The sequence below is a fragment of the Linepithema humile genome, chromosome 1 (genome assembly GCF_040581485.1).
Source record: "Linepithema humile isolate Giens D197 chromosome 1, Lhum_UNIL_v1.0, whole genome shotgun sequence".
Lineage (NCBI taxonomy): Eukaryota > Metazoa > Arthropoda > Insecta > Hymenoptera > Formicidae > Linepithema > Linepithema humile.
Window position 1 is genome coordinate 44500073 of NC_090128.1, and position 16333 is coordinate 44516405.

Here is a 16333-nt window from a genome sequence, read left to right on the forward strand (position 1 = left end):
GATTATCGATTCCATTGCGTAAGTTGCAAATTAAAATTATTATATTTTTTTTTTTGAAATTGTGTATTTTATTTTTTATTATGGTTCCGAAAACAATTTTACACGTGATTAAGAAAGGCGTGCCGCCAAAAAATGTAATCGAAATCTTTTAAATAATACTTTACCGTCATTTTCAACAGAGTATGTCAAACAATTAACCTTAACATCAGTATTGCATTTTTCCGGTGTAAACAATTATTGAATGACTGTTGATATTATATTTAATTACATAGTTTTTCATTAATAAGGGGTCGAACTGAAAGAATAAAACATGCGATGGTAAAACATGCGATGCTTTATTGCAATTGATAAATTTTATTTTATTTTATTATATACATCATTTCTTTATTATATTTTATAATATACATAATTTTAATAGTACCACAATATATACAATAATGGCCTATTATATAAGTTGAATGAATTTGGCTGATGTCGATCTTAATCCAAAAACTGTTAAAACTTAAATTTTTTGAATATATTTTGAATAAACTCATAACATAACAAAGCTGAGAAAAGTTAAGAAATTTTACAGTACAGAATTTTTTTAAGATGTGTCATTGTTATGAGTAGTAGGTTAATAGTGCGTACATATTGTAGGATTGCATCTTTAAAAATCTTACATTTCCAAATTTTATTTTGCCAAATTGTTTGAACTTCTGCTATTTTGACCATTGACTTAAAAGCTACGATTATCAACCCATGTATACCTGTTGCATCTATTTTTGCATTCCGAATCGTCAGTAGAAGGGCTGAAATTTGCGTTTTTAAATAAAAATTATCTCCAACTTTTATTTCTAATTTAAAATATTTAATGCAACCATTTAAAAAAATTGAAATAAATTTTGCAACATAACACAAACTTTTTTTTATTGCAGCAAAAATTTAAAATTTATTTAATTTGCTGCCAAACAGATAATCAAAATGAATTAAATTCATAATAAGCATTACTATTATTTATCATACTTGCAACTGTCCGTTGGGCACACGCATTTAAAGCACTGTGGTCCCAGTAAATTGAAATACGTTTCTCCGAATCCTTTGGAAAGCACACTATCGACATTCTTCAAGCAGTCGTATAACTCGTTGTCGCAATTGCAAGCAGTTCTATTCGTCACAAAATTACATAGACAGACAATCAGAAAGTTAATTATTAGTGAAACAAGCGCGAAGGAACGAATTCTTTATTGAAGATGCAATATGTAATATGAGATATTGCTAGATGTGCATTTCACATTTATTACGTAAATTTTGTATTCAAATATCAGGACGATACAAAATTTATTTTAGACGTCGCAGTGACATAAAAAAAACACGAGAAATGCATGAGAGATTGCACTACAAATCATGCTCTTATCATCTCGTTTGTTGAATTACCTCGTGAAAATACCATTGTTCTTGAGATTGACTTGTGTTTTACCACCCACCAAATCGTTCTTGCAATTATCATGCGCTCTGCAACAAGCGTCTGTCTGATTGAATTCGCCGAGATCGTTCTCGTTATCCGCTCTATCTCCATCGCCGCACCAGAGTGTTCCTAACATGAACATTATCGATGAAGAAAATATTTCATTCAATAATGATAATAAATTCTTTTTTTGTCAGACTTACAAATTTATGTTTTGCTAATCTAGTGTTTTTAGCTTTACTTTTTAATTTTTGATGCAAACAAAATAAAAAAATAAAAATTATACTTCAGAGAGAAAGAGAAAAGTATCCAGTCAATTAAAATTATTATTTTTTAATGTATTTTGATTACAAAATTGCTAAAAAACATCTATCGATCTCTATAAGTTTATGAAATAATGATGCAACTAAAATGTATAATACATTATAAATGCATCAGTATTTTTTCCAAGATAATGAATAAAAAAAAGTCAGAATTTATTTTTAACTTTAAAATATTTTAAAGTTTCCTTTTCGAGAAACAACGTTTCCATTTCAAGAAAAGAACAAATTAAAAAGAACAAATTAAAAATATACTACAATTTGTTTTTAAAACATTTTTGTCTGAAAAAAACATATCGCGGAAGTTACAGCTGCAATTGACGTATACGCTTGTCGTATTTACATCTGATTGCACGCATGAACATGAAAAATAAAAGTTTAGATTAGAATCCTTCAACACATCACATGTATCAGAAGTCGATTATTAGATTCAACGCTTTTAATTATCATCGTGGAATTTTCCAGCGGACTTTTGCGATAACTCTTAATGTTTGCAATGATTGAAATGTATCTTTCGAAACATTTCACTCTCTTTCGCATTTTTTTTTCTTTTTTTATATTTATTTTAACATATCAGTTTTTATAAATAAATTATTTTAAGTTAATATTATTTAAAACATGAGTTTAGATCCCAGTTACAGTTTTATATTTCATAAACAATTCTCGGAAGAAGTTTGCATTTAATGAACGAATGAATGGTACGATGTTATCTCGCTTCTTTATAAATAAGCTGATAATATGAAGTGTAGCGTGGAAAAATTGAGTTTGTTTAATATTCAGCATGTAGTTGTAAAGATAATTTTGTCTTTCGCGATTATCCAAATAAGAATTGTAAGTCGTCTGTCAATTTACACATATGTCATATTGTCTCATTGCACATATTGCGCATATTGCACATATTGCAGTGACAGTAAATCAGCATATTAACATTTATAATTTTGCAAAGCAATAAAAAGCTTATCAAAATAGCACAACGATTTACGTGAATTCAAAATAACTTTCCGTGTGATCGATCAATATCGATCGACATCTCCAATTTCACGGTAAATAATGTAATTCGTCTGTAATTATTCACGAGTGATTAGCCATACGTTTTTTAATTCGCAAATAAATGTCAGATATCCTATGATTTCAGAAAATATGTTTTTGCTTCTTATTATGAAATTATTAAAAAATTGTCGTAAGAAACAGAAGCACATGGAAGCGTCAAAATCAATCTGCATGAAACAATTTAAATTATTCGTAAATAAGAATTCATAAGTTCGAAAATTTTTTTATATTCTATTTGAGATTCTTTTCTTTTTCGTGTAAAGAACATATTTAACTCGTTTAACAGAGAGGGGGGGGGGGAATTTTCTAAAATCTTTTCTACAATAAAGTATAAAAAATATTGTTTGAACAATGTATGTTTTTGTGTATGTAAAAAGAATATGTATAGCTTGTTGTAAAGTGTGAACTGTCTTGTCGAGAGATAATTATGTGTTATTTACGCATAAATATGTAGAACGCGCTAATTGAAGGAGTGTTTATTCGTGTATTCTAAATTAATTTTGCTGAGGTGTCGAGACATATCTAGCTATTGCATCTTGCAATTTATCGATTTGTCTAAACAATAAAAAATTGTGATTTCAAACTACGATTTCACGCGTTATTTGAATTAAAATAAAAAATTAAAGTAATGTGTTTTTAAAAACATAAGTTTAGAAAGATTAAGGCATATCTACTTTACAAGCGTATTTTTACAAGCTTTAATAACTATACTGATAATATTGATAATTGTAACGGCTTTCTTCTTCAGAAAAGAGTTGTTTTGTAATTAATCAGATAATAAAAATAAAAGTAGAAATTAGAAGTGCAAAACTTTACATAAAATAATCTGTGAATATTATATTTTTAATCATTTTTTTGCTAAAGAAGATTGTATTGTCCCGATTGGTAGCAATGTAAAATGTAAAATATTTCATAATTATAAAAAGGTTTATTGCATACAAAATAAAACCCAAGAATATTCTTTTTATGCTAAAAAAGTATCAAATATTAAAGTAAAGTAAAAAGTAGATTAAAAAGTAGATTTTCTCAAATTTATTATTGCCATTTAGAATGTTTTTTTTGCAAACTCTTCGATTACGAGTAGTCGAATTACCTGGAAATATCAACTGGAAATTAATCTCTTTTTCGAATTTGTTGACAATGCTGTTAAAGGCTGCTGGACACACTTCGTTCTTGAGAATGATAATATATTTTATAAAATTCGCAAACTGATCGTCAAACTTCAGAAAAAACCATTCAACATATGACAGACGAGTTTCATCGGAGCCAGGCGGAACCTGTTCATCGCAGTTAACAGTAGTATTCGTTGTATCCTCGCAATCGCCGAATTGAACGGCGATGTCGAGTACGAGGAAGAGTACGAAGAGACAGACGCGTACACGTGACATCTATGTCTTCACCTGGAATAAATGACGATAGGATGATAAGAAATAGTTCTCCTAATGAACGAAAAGCACACGCTGTTAAGTGCATGTTAATAAAAATGCTAAGAGGAGAATGATTTAAATATCAAATTAAACACTTGTAAGTTACAAAGAAGTTCTTAGACACACGTTTTAGAATGGAAATGATAAATTTTCCATAATTGCACAGTTTTTTATAATAACGTTCATAAAGCCTTTTTTTTATTTTTGATATAAATGCAAATTTATTGAAAACACGATATGAATTAGAATGTTTTAACAGTTTTATATCTAAATCATTGTCATTCGATGTATTGTTTATACTATGACAAGTGGAAAAACTGTATATTCGCGGTCTAACGCCATTCTTCCCCAAGGCTGACCTTGTCTACTTTTTTCACAGAAGTTTTAAGCGAATCACTTATCATAATTGCAGTGTAATTTGTGTCGCAGTATTTAAGTTAAGTATGTTGCAACGACTGATTACGACGGTTGTTTAAATAAACTATTCGTTTCTTGATATTTTAATATTTTTTATTTTTAAATAGAATTATAACTGGCGATAAAAGTGGCAAAGTTAAATACTGTCAAACCATAATCTATATTAAAACATTTCTTTTACATGATAAATGGATAAAACAGAATAATTTTGAAATACTCGATCAAAATTTTTATGCATTGTTTGTAATCACGTTATGTTTATAATTTACTGTCAAATTTGTCTTACGTTGCACAACAAATGCAATAAATTTTTTGTGCAATGTGGTGGTGAAAGTGAACTAAATCATTTATTTTGATGATTTTTTATTTAAGATTTATTGAAGATATTTCGACTTTACAGATCGATATAACACAAAATAAATAACAAAATCAATTTTATTTTAAATTTTTTACTTAGCTCACTTTCATAATCACCAGCATATATGAGTTTTTGTATTTTGGATATTCTCATGTTCCAATATTTTTCAATAAAACTTTTACAATAAAAAATTATTAAATAAAAAATATTTACTAACAAAATACATATAAAATTTTATTTTTTTAACAATTTATGTTACACTTTTTTAATAAATGTTTTTTAATTTTTCATAAATCTTAAGTATTCAATAGTTCCATAAATTCCAATAGTTCAATAAAATAATATTAATTATATTTAAATATATAAAAAATATGAAAAATTTCACAAAAGCGTAAATAAATTACGCTATAACCAGAATAAACAATTTTTTACTTTACCTCGATAGTCCACTTGCGCTTTTATTTAGATTTGTTCAATCATTTCTGTCTTCTAAAATTTAAAAAGTATAACACACTTTTAGCAATTATTGAAGATGGACTATCGCACTATCGCAAGGAAAAAATACAATATAAAATACATTGACAATGTATATTGTCCTTGTATTAACAACCATATATAAAAACATATTTAAAAGAAATGATAATAATAACGATGTAAGAAATGGCGAAATTTATCTAAGCTGATATAATAAACTTTTCGCTCGAGAGCTTGTTAATCTTCCGAGTCTTGCGAAAATTGTAGCGCACAACATGTCCGCTTATCTGATTATAACTGACTGACGACCATAGTTTGACACAACTTTACTTAACATATTGTAGACCGGAAAGTCCTTTTAATTAAATATTTCTGGTGACCGGCGATTTAAATGCTTTCTGAAATTTTTTAGGATTACTCACCCGTGTTCCTAAAACTTCCTGCAAGAAGCGCGCACAAAAATACGTGAATTAACGTAGCCGGTCGCAAACGTTTTGTTGCGGAACTACGTTAAATTACGTAGCTCGTCTACAATGTGTTAAGTTATTCGTGGGTACCTTATTCTACCTGCGGAAGGTGGCGCGCGTAGGGTGCGCGATAACAGCTCGAATATTGTCATTTAACAGTTGTGTAAATGTCAAGGGCACGACAAAGATAAAAATTTGCAATTAGCATTCATTCGAGCGATGCGACAATTAATCGACAATGCGCATAATTTACAATGGACGACTTTGCCTTTTATTTCTCGCATCTTGGTCATTTTGATCGCTATGACATATAGCCGTGAAATGATATGCATTATTACGTTTGTATGATGACGGGTGTTTTATTATAAACATTCTTCCGCAGAATTAGAAATGTGTAACAATGATCACTAACCTGTCGCATTTAATAAATAATTATTGCTATTTGCGTACGCAGAATACATATTTCTCACACTCTGCATATTGTGTACAAAGTTTGTGTGACTATTAAAAGATGCGGCGGATAAACATAATAGAAGGTCAAACAGTAAAGAGACATTTGAGGAATCAAACGATTTAAAAATGTCTCTTTACTTTTTAACTTTTCCTCGTATATACATACATCATTTATATAATCTGATTAGACCGCAAGTTACAAAATTACACGATACAATGTATAAATTCACAATCAGATAGATACTTTTACAACCTTTAACATATAATTAATGTATAAAAATAACAGCCTAAAATCGCTTTTGATCCGCTTAAAAAAATAACAGGTACAAAATGTAAATCATTACACGAGTAATATTTTACAACACGTGCTTGCAGCGCTTGCGTTTAGGAATCCTTTGCGGTATCGTCCGTATCACAGTCTTCACCATCCTGCGCTGCCTGACCTTGCAAGGCGCGGCGTTTTTGCAAACGTGCGCATCGTGGGCAACAATGATTACGTTTGGACCAACAAACGCGGTGATGCACCGCCGAGCACTGCTGACATATAATCGAGCTCGCATCCCATGGATAAATGATCTCATCATTGCCGCATATTTCGCATAAATGTCCCCTGAGAAACATTACAAGTTATATCAAGGTCGGGAATATATCTTTTTACAGACAATAATTAGAATTAGAATTATGGTAAGTTTTTAGAAATAATGTAAAAAATTCTGCGTGTAATTGAATGTCAGGAATGATGACAATATAAGATTTTGATAAATAAATTAAGCGAATACATCCTTTTTTCGCTTGAATACTCACCTTGCTTTGCAGAGTTCACACTGCTGCGTGATGTGTGCATGCATCGTGTCGTACGCAGCGCGAAGTTCGTCCAGAAGAACGCTACTTTGGAGATCGATGAGATCCTTGACGGAGTAATTACCGGAATTCTCGATCATGTGCGTGCGTATCCCGATTTTCCATGGTAATCCTTGAGTGCAAGCTTCCACGCACAGGACTAAATATCTCTTCATCATTTGCATTTCTTCTCGCATTCGCTAAAGTTCAATATGCATATATATATTTTGTATCTATTATTTTTGCATACTTTAATGTTTAATACTATTTATTTGTAAAAGGTAATGTTATCAATTTATTTATTTATTAATTGCTTATTGCGAGTTTCACATTGATTGAAATTCAAATGCTATTAAAATTAAATTGGTTAGTGTTTAGCATTTCGATACATATTACGCACATTATAATCACATAATGCATACATTGCATAGATGCATTTTAAAATCTTATTTTAATTTAAAAAAAAAAGGAAACATCTTCATTTACAATTTAAATACCTAGCAATGATTTGTATATCTATTTCGATTGTACAATGTTGTCATTACTGCTCACCTTTACGAGGGATAAATCCGGGACCAAGGTGAAAAGTTTCGGGTTTAACTCTTCTAGCGGTAGCACGGAACGATCTTCCAGGAGCATCAGAAGCTGCGCTGCGGCGCGAGATACCAGACGCGGCTCCATATCCCAATTCCTGATCACTCTTGCAGGAATGACCATGGCCGTATTCCAGTGGCATCTTTGACAGTAGTAGAGACCGCTGTAGTCGCAAAGTCGCGGCTCTACCCACACTGATTCTAGAAGCATCATTCTTTTATTACAATACACATCCTTGCAACTCCGCGCTCATAAATTTTGCGGAAATAGCAAAAACACATTTTGAACTAGTTGCAGTAGCGATAAGTTTGTAAATATAATATAAATAATATACATGGTGAAATACCTGTATTTTTAAAAGAACTGCCGAAGCAGGATAGCGATAGTCCTTTCGAGAAAGCTTGTAAGAAGACAATACTTACTACGATTTTCTTACGGATGTCTACGTAACTTAATACGAAATGAACAAATTAATGAGCGGACATAAAAATAAACATATGGACAACCTATTTTATCGATTTTTATGATTAGAGAAATGTTCACCGGATCTCTTTTACTCATCAATCTGAACTTGTTGAATATAAGTACTTACTGAACGTTATTCGCACTTTGCATTCCGCGCAACGGTAGCCCTGCTTCGAGAGCCCTTGTTCTGGACAGATGTCTTTTGTATGAGTATAACCGCCGGCCTCGCTGGCAACCACGTGCACGCAGACACGACACACGTTGTTCAGACACTTCCAGTGGCAACTAAATTTGCAATCTGAAAAAGTAAAACGTCGCGTTGTTGCTGCACATCAACAAAAAACCATAGCTATTGATTAAACTTGTTAGAAGGCTAATGTCTACATTGATGTATACATATTAATTAATGTAATCAATCTAAAAACACATCAGATACTATTTACCATTGCACATATACCATGATTGCAGCATCGTCCAGATCGCTCCACTGCAGTGGTCACAGTAAATCGGGCCAGATGTGGTGATGTAATATTTCTGCGGTACAAAATGATGTCCCAGGATTACACGAGTTTCGAAGAGATTCTCGTCTGAGGTCTCGCGCAATTCCTGCGCACGCAACCGCAATTCGATCAGCCGTCGAACGAGCCATTTGCGCTCGTCTGAACACTCGGCGCTCTCCAATACCATCAACTTGCACTTGCGTACCATCTCTTGAAGGTCCTCTTGAGATGCATCCTAAATGAAATGATGACATATAATTCTCATTAATTCTTTCGCCTTTTTCTTGAAAGAAGGGATGACAAATTTTATTATTTTATAACTGCTATGTAGAAATAAGTAGTAAACAAATAATAGTGTTTAATAATTTATATTCTATTAATTTATTAACTAAAATTTATATGTTGTATAATTAATAATCAAAGTCTTACCTTAGATAATGAAAGCATTGTCTCTACTGATTTTAAGCTGAAGGGAATAGTTCCTTTGCTATCAGAGCTGTCATCCGCTTCTCCCGTCATATAATCGGAAGAAGATGAGGGTGTTGATGCCATTGTGCCAGAGCTGTTGGCTCGTATCCTTGATTCATAATGTGAGTCATTCTCTCCAATAGGAGAATTGCTCTTTATATCCACCATTTTCTACATGATACATATAAAAAGAAATAATTAGAGAAAATATATCATGTTTTCTTAGCAAAATAATGTCACCAATATTTGTTAATCATGATAAATATGCTTATTATAATGTAATTTTTGTATTTTATCCCTTAAATTAGAATTTTAATTCTTAAATCTAGCCTAAAGAAAGAACACAATATTATCACAATCAAGTAAAGAATTTATTCTAATAGCAATATTTTTGTAAATAAATTTGAAAAATTAAATTATTGCATATTTAAAAACAAGCAGTATATAAAAATATAATATGAAGAAACTGAGTATTTAAAAAATAGAGATAAAAATAGAAATTAAAAAATATATATCATATATGTGTTTTTACGTTTTCTGTGCATATATTTTGGAATAAACTCTTCGATTTAGCTTCAAAAAGAACAACGTAAAGAAAAAATACATACCACTTTTTACTATGCTTTTTAAATAAAATTTCGCAAGTTATCGCTTCAACTTGTATAAATATACGTTATATTTTTAATTGTCATTATATAGATGCGCACAATTCAACAACAAATTTGAAATCAGAAACAGATAAATAAATAAAATATTAAATTTAAAAGCACTTGCATCTCCACAGAAAATTTAGGTTATGTTTAGCTGTTTTTTTTTCCGTTCACAAGGATGTGTTCTGAAATCAGCTGTGGTGCGCAGCGCGTTTTCATAGCGCGAAGTTGAAGTTTGACAAATCGCGCGACGAGCTTGATTTCAAATTTGTCCTGAATTGCTTGCAATTATTTGTAGAATATGAAAACTAAATTAATCAATAATTACTAAAGTCACTAAAACTTCAGCAATATTTTGCGCAAATGTGCGTAAAATATTCCAATAAACTTAATGTTAAATAAATTTATTTTTTTTCTACAAAACATTTCGTTTACAAAACAGCTGAATTAGAAAACACATAATTGAGATTTTATAATTAACATAAAAATTTACAACGTACGTTTAATTAATAAATATTACTTTACACTTTTTTTATATAAATAATATAAATAATTTCTAAATTTCCAATTTGTGTTCACACAGGATACTTAAACAATAAAAGATCGCCGCTAATATAAACATCATGTTTGTCTCAAAATTGCGTTGGCACACTTTAATGCTTCTTTCGCACACAAGTATCATTACAGAAAAAATATTTAAGAAGCATAATTTCTAGATTCAATGTATGTGTATGGGAAAAAGACTGTTTTGTTTGTAATATATACCTTAAGCGGTATTAGTTTCAGTCTTAAATGTAGGAAGCGTATGTACGTTTTGAAAAATCCACTTTCTCGTTAGAGGTTCACTACGATTACGCTACATTGTCACTAAAATCTATTGAAATCTATGAAAAAACCGACATATACAGACAACGTTTTACACTCACATTTCCGGATCATTTTCTATTAAAATATGCATTCTATGCAATGATCGCCCTACTCACGGATCCATATATCTTAAGCGAAGAATCACAAAAGCTGCAATTAGTGTTAAGATCTTCAATAATCTAGAACAACTGGAACAATTTATATCCAAGCGAAATTCTGAATACAGATGTAAATAAAAATCTTTAACATTACATCGCTTAAAATAAAATGTAACATAATCTGTAATCACTCTATTAACAAACGAGTAAAAGTTCGAAATATATGTCCTAGATTCCTAGAACTTAGAACGTCCTAGAATGCTTTCCGCGAAAATATTTCTAATATTTTCTGGCACAGCTTTCTCGTAGCATCAGTTAATTTTGAAATCTAATCTTTACATATATATATATTTAAATTTTATATATATAATATATAAATTTACACAAATCATGAATGTTTGAATTTTGTATTAAACAAATATGCATTTTGATGTTTCTCCGCACAATTTCGGTAAAGTATTATTTTTGGAATGTATATTTATATATAAATATAAATTTAAAAAGTAATATCAAACCAAAATCGTGCAGAATTTCATGCAAAATTACAAAACTCATACACATGCTCATACTCATGCTACATAGACTTAGAGAAAGATATCAGAAACGTTGACAGGATCGATCAATTTCGTACAATTTAGCACGTTTTTGTTGAAGAAAGAAGAAAGAGCAAATGTACTATATAACTGTATAATTGTACAAGACAATTTGAACTTAATACTTATGCTTTGGTTTAAGAGAACATTTTGCGGAATCTCTGTGACGTTATTATTGAGATAAACAAAGCACGAAAGAGAGAAAGAGATAGAGAATTATTCGTACGATATTATTCGGAGAAATATAGAATAAACGCGACTATATATCATTAATATTTATATAGGACAAGATCGTGTTATCTTATGAATTAGATGTTGCATGTATGTACATACATACTAAATATTCGCTATACACACTGGGACTCGAGTTTCATTCGGCCAATACATATGTATACCTTCTGGCAAACTGACAGTTGGAAGTTTAGAAAAACAAGCAATATTTACAAATTTTATCTCGCATTTAAAATTCAAGATCCCTCTTATCTTCGAGAGAAGATATGTGGCATACTTTTGCATTGCAAACTCACTGAAAAAAGGATTCAGATATTTGAAAAATATGATAAAAATGTTTAAGAATTGCTTCAATTGCAACATATTTCTTTGTATAAACATGATCATCATAATCGCCATCGTTGCATTTCAACGCAATTTCAAGAGTGAACTTTTCTGAATCTACCAGCTGCAACGCCTGGAGTACAAAATACTGAAGATCTTAATCGCGTCAGCGCTGCTTTCTCGGCAAAATCAAAACTCAAGTTCTACCGATATCGATGGAAATAATATAATAATGAAGAGAGGGTTAAAGATACATCGTGTGATAGTTAAATTATATCTGTACAATATTATGGAGCGATTAAGCACGAGACGCAGCCTCGTCTGTACAACAAATACTAATTACAAATAAAAATTTACGTTCGTTAGAAGCCATTAGATCAAGAATCACCCAATGCACGAAAGATCACTTATCAAACATTAAAAATAGATAACAAGGTCAAGGTTCGTTTAATAGGAATGGGTGGAATCAAAGGGGGAAGGGGGATATTATCGTGTGTAGACTAATCAATAGATACAGAGAGAATCGTTTACAGCACTATTTAAAAAAAAAAAAAAAAAAAAAAAAAAGTCATTCCAGTCAGAGGATATGAATATTTCACTCTGCAATAAATCTAATGGAACGATACGATTGGGGCACGTAGTCTGCCGATATGTGTGATTAGCATAATCAAGGGAAGGAGAACACTTGGTTGGCGTTACGTTTATTCGTGTATCGAAGAAACGTGTTAGAGATGCCCGTCTTATCTTCTAATCGTTACGTTATGCCTGCACTAAAGTTCCAAAGGATCCATCACGTTCTCTTTTGTCACCGAACGACGAGACCGACTAAAAGGATATACCGACTTTCGGTGTAAGACACCGTGACACAGATACTACCTCTTCTATATCGATAAGCCGAGAAAGATCAGTGTATGACACATAGAATCTCTAAGCTCTCCCGCGTCCAACGACGGTCTCTCGTGTTCATCTGTGATTATCCTGACTGGTTTGATCCATCGATTTGCTTTGATTGCTCGCATCCGACAGAGAATCGCTGTCACTATTTGGCGCGACACGTACCGGTGACGGACTGTCCACCGGTCGGAAGGAGAAGCTAGGTGAATCCGCGCTCGATAACGACTCGGGCGTGCCGACGGAACTAATAGTTCCTGGAAGCGGGCTGGACAGTGCATCCAATCTACAACAGAAATTAGAGCATTGTAAATATTTCATGTGTCTTTTCCGAAATTCCCTGAAATATTGGTGATATTTAAATCTAACATGTTTCATGAAATCTTAGCAGTCGAAATTAATTGATAAATATAAACAATTTTCTCTCTTTATTTCAAAATATTTTTATATTCCTAAATTTAAAAATGTCGAACAAAGAACTATAGTTTAAGACAGTGCGCTAGACACGATCTGCACATTTCGATCGATTTTTGTAATAACGCCTACCGGCTCCCCACTACGTCTTGAGACAACGCACATGACGCTCCGCCTCCGCTTACGACGCATCTCTAACGGGATGAAGTTCCGTGTCACGTGACTGTCAAATATCAATACTTTAAACGCGATCTTTAAAATCTTTTGCTTTTTAATAATTAATTCAATAACAAAATTTCAAAATTCTAGATTATAACATTTACGATATAAGAATCCTAAAATATTATTAAATTATATTCGATAGATTAGATTTGTTAAATGTTCTAGAGACTTTTTCCAATTTATAAATTAATAAATAACTGTTAATTCAAAGTTTAATAAGACATTTTTATTAGAAACGTCTTAGATCGCGTTTAAAGTATTAATATTTGAGTCAGGGAGCATGGAACCTCATTGCGTTACGGATGCATCTTACCTGAGGCAGAGCAACGCGTATATTGTCTCAAGACGTAGTGGGGAGCCGGTAGGCGTTAGCTTACGAAAATCGACCGAAATGTGCAGATCGTGTCTAGCACTGGTTTAAGATAATCGTTGAATTTTTGTGTATCAAGAAGAAACCGCCAAGAATAAAAAACATACCTGGATGTAACTGATGTCAATAAACCAGGAGTACGTTTTACAGGTGGTTGCAAATTGTGATCCATTGTGGCCTCATCGATTTCAAACTTTCTTTTGACCGGCCCCAAGCAACTTGGCCTGATCGCGATAGGACTCAAGCTGCGCCTGTGGTTATTAGATGAAACATTAGACAAAATAATAAAAACAATAATGTAAGTTGCAATAATTCATATCTTTTTGAAATATAGACTCTTTCGACGATAAATTTTCAACAAAATTCGCTATCTTCTTAGCAATAACAACTTCGAATGTGAAAAATATAAATTGCGCTTAAAACAAAATTATACCTTGTAGCGAATGCCTTTCTCGTAGGACTCGGAGACAAGTTATTCTTCCAAATATGCATGCTGGGAGAATAACATTGTCTTTGATTAAATCCAGACCTCGTGGGCGAAAGTGAAGAACACATTGGTGGGCCAGTGATGGACAAATTTAAACTTAGAGGATCTAATGGCCTCTTCGGCCGTTCCATTTTGTTAAGCTGTTGCGTGGGAGACTCCGAGTCTTTAAACGATAATCCTTCTGCTTCCAAAGTAAGATCCTCCCATGATTGCGATATTTGCATGGCACTGTGTATTTCTTTTTCGTGTGCCGCTTCTCGGCCAGCAACGTCCACGCATTCCTCTTGTCTCAATTGATTTACGCGTGGTGTCAATCTAGGAACATTACCCGGGCTCTGAAAATAAACAAGATTACAATAGAGAATAAAAAATTTCATTGATTAAACTGTTTATTCAAGATTAGAGAATGTATCGAATATTAAGCTTCGAGTACACGGGCGATTTAAATCGCGCCGCTGAGTAGCGCGATCGAGTAGCATCTCCGATTTTTCATATATTTATATTAGATCTTGGTACACGAAAATCGGAGATGCTACTCGATCGCGCTACTCAGTGGCGCGATTTAAATCGCCCGTGTACTCGAAGCCTAACAATCGAGAGTTCAGATAATGACTAATTTGAACTTTACATAGCAAGGAAAGTTTAGATAAATAATTGTACTGAATAATTTGAATAATCATGTTAATTAATAATAAAATATTTAAAAAATGAAAACTATAATCTTACACTAGTGCTGAAGCGTCGTAGACGAGGTGAATTAGCAAATATATTATAGCTTGATACCGCATCCCTGTAAATAAAAATATAAGAACATATTTGGAGGCAATTTTTTGGTACACAGCTGCAAACATATTTTGGACAAACATTATCAAAACATTTTGCTCATAAATAGAATTTAACCTTTCATTCATTTATATGAAACATTGCTTGAACCATGCATTTGTTTAATGTAAATCAATTGTATTCCACGATATATATTTACATCTTATGTAAGTTGCATTGAATACATTTGTTCTGAGGGCAGTTAATAGGACTATATATCTCAAAGTAAAATTGTTGCCAATGTTTTAAAATGATTAAAAATTATATATCAACAATTATGACATATTATTAATAATATGATTTCTCATATCACCGTTTCTAAAAGTTTCTAAGAAACAAAAATCATAAAAACAAGTAATGCATATATTTCTACACAAATCTTTTGATTTCCTTTTTAATAGAATTCAATACCACATAAACGTAATTTGTATATACTTTTATATTATACAACAGTGTTACTGTCTTAAGCCTAGATGTCAAAAAGAATTGTTCTCTCAACACATATGTTCAATCAATGTTCCATGCAATATATTGTTACTTTTACAGATCGTTAAGCAATTAGAGTGGGCAAATCTCAATTATCCACTCACAAGAGCTATTCTAACTAGTTTATTCACAAATAAACTACTGAGACGATAAATTATTACTGTAATTACAATTACAGCACTTCCTAAACTTTATTTGACCCGGACGAAGGTCTCTGCTGATTCTGTCATCGTCCTAAGTTCGGAGCACCATCATGCTCGGATGATGCTGCTCTCGGATGAGGTAGGAAGAAAAACGGACGTACCTCGACGACGATGTAGACGGCGTGGTGACGGACATGGTCACACTGCTGATCTCATTAATCATCGGCGCGCTACTGGATCGCTTCAAACTAACAATCGGACAATCAACGTCCATGATTGACGGGATGGCCCGCGATGGTCCCACGTGTCCTAGAGCGTCGTCGAGCAGCGGTGTCCACGTGAAGGAGGCACATAGGAGACTCTGTGGCACGTGTGATGTACCGAGAGCAGCTGACAACGTCGTCTTCGTCGCCGTTGTCGACTCCTGTTACCAGAGCCGTCGTTCGACCTGTCGT

The 16333-nt window shown here is 32.3% G+C and overlaps 3 protein-coding genes across 6 annotated transcripts; all 3 read right to left on the reverse strand.

The window, feature by feature from the left end:
* Positions 1-421: 421 nt before the first annotated feature.
* Positions 422-6013, reverse strand: LOC105669710 (phospholipase A2-like). Of its 2 annotated transcripts, none has more exons than XM_067350966.1 (5): positions 5916-6013; positions 3911-4217; positions 1417-1576; positions 1006-1146; positions 422-791 (listed from the first exon to the last, which is right to left on the reverse strand). In XM_067350966.1, exons 2-5 carry the CDS (start codon positions 4203-4205, stop codon positions 719-721), a joined length of 669 nt encoding a protein of 222 aa, XP_067207067.1. In that variant the 5' UTR covers positions 4206-4217; positions 5916-6013; the 3' UTR covers positions 422-718. The 2 variants fall into 2 exon arrangements, with proteins under 2 accessions (XP_067207067.1, XP_067207041.1); XM_067350940.1 differs by lacking the exon at positions 5916-6013 and adding an exon at positions 5457-5540.
* On the reverse strand, positions 4733-13061 carry DEF8 (differentially expressed in FDCP 8 homolog). 3 transcript variants are annotated; one of them, XM_067348956.1, is made up of 8 exons: positions 12920-13061; positions 9242-9451; positions 8756-9047; positions 8440-8610; positions 8194-8247; positions 7806-8047; positions 7218-7453; positions 4733-7023 (listed from the first exon to the last, which is right to left on the reverse strand). In XM_067348956.1, the coding sequence occupies exons 2-8, from the start codon at positions 9446-9448 to the stop codon at positions 6798-6800; spliced, it is 1428 nt and encodes a 475-aa protein (XP_067205057.1). In that variant the 5' UTR covers positions 9449-9451; positions 12920-13061; the 3' UTR covers positions 4733-6797. The 3 variants fall into 3 exon arrangements, with proteins under 3 accessions (XP_067205057.1, XP_012218475.1, XP_012218476.1); XM_012363052.2 differs by lacking the exon at positions 12920-13061 and adding an exon at positions 9889-10095; XM_012363053.2 differs by lacking the exons at positions 8194-8247; positions 12920-13061 and adding an exon at positions 9889-10091.
* LOC105669872 (P2R1A-PPP2R2A-interacting phosphatase regulator 1) lies at positions 11569-16174 on the reverse strand. Its single transcript, XM_012363062.2, has 5 exons — positions 16040-16174; positions 15154-15217; positions 14374-14762; positions 14048-14191; positions 11569-13220 (listed from the first exon to the last, which is right to left on the reverse strand). Exons 1-5 carry the CDS (start codon positions 16150-16152, stop codon positions 13007-13009), a joined length of 924 nt encoding a protein of 307 aa, XP_012218485.1. The 5' UTR covers positions 16153-16174; the 3' UTR covers positions 11569-13006.
* Between the last annotated feature and the right edge of the window lie 159 nt (positions 16175-16333).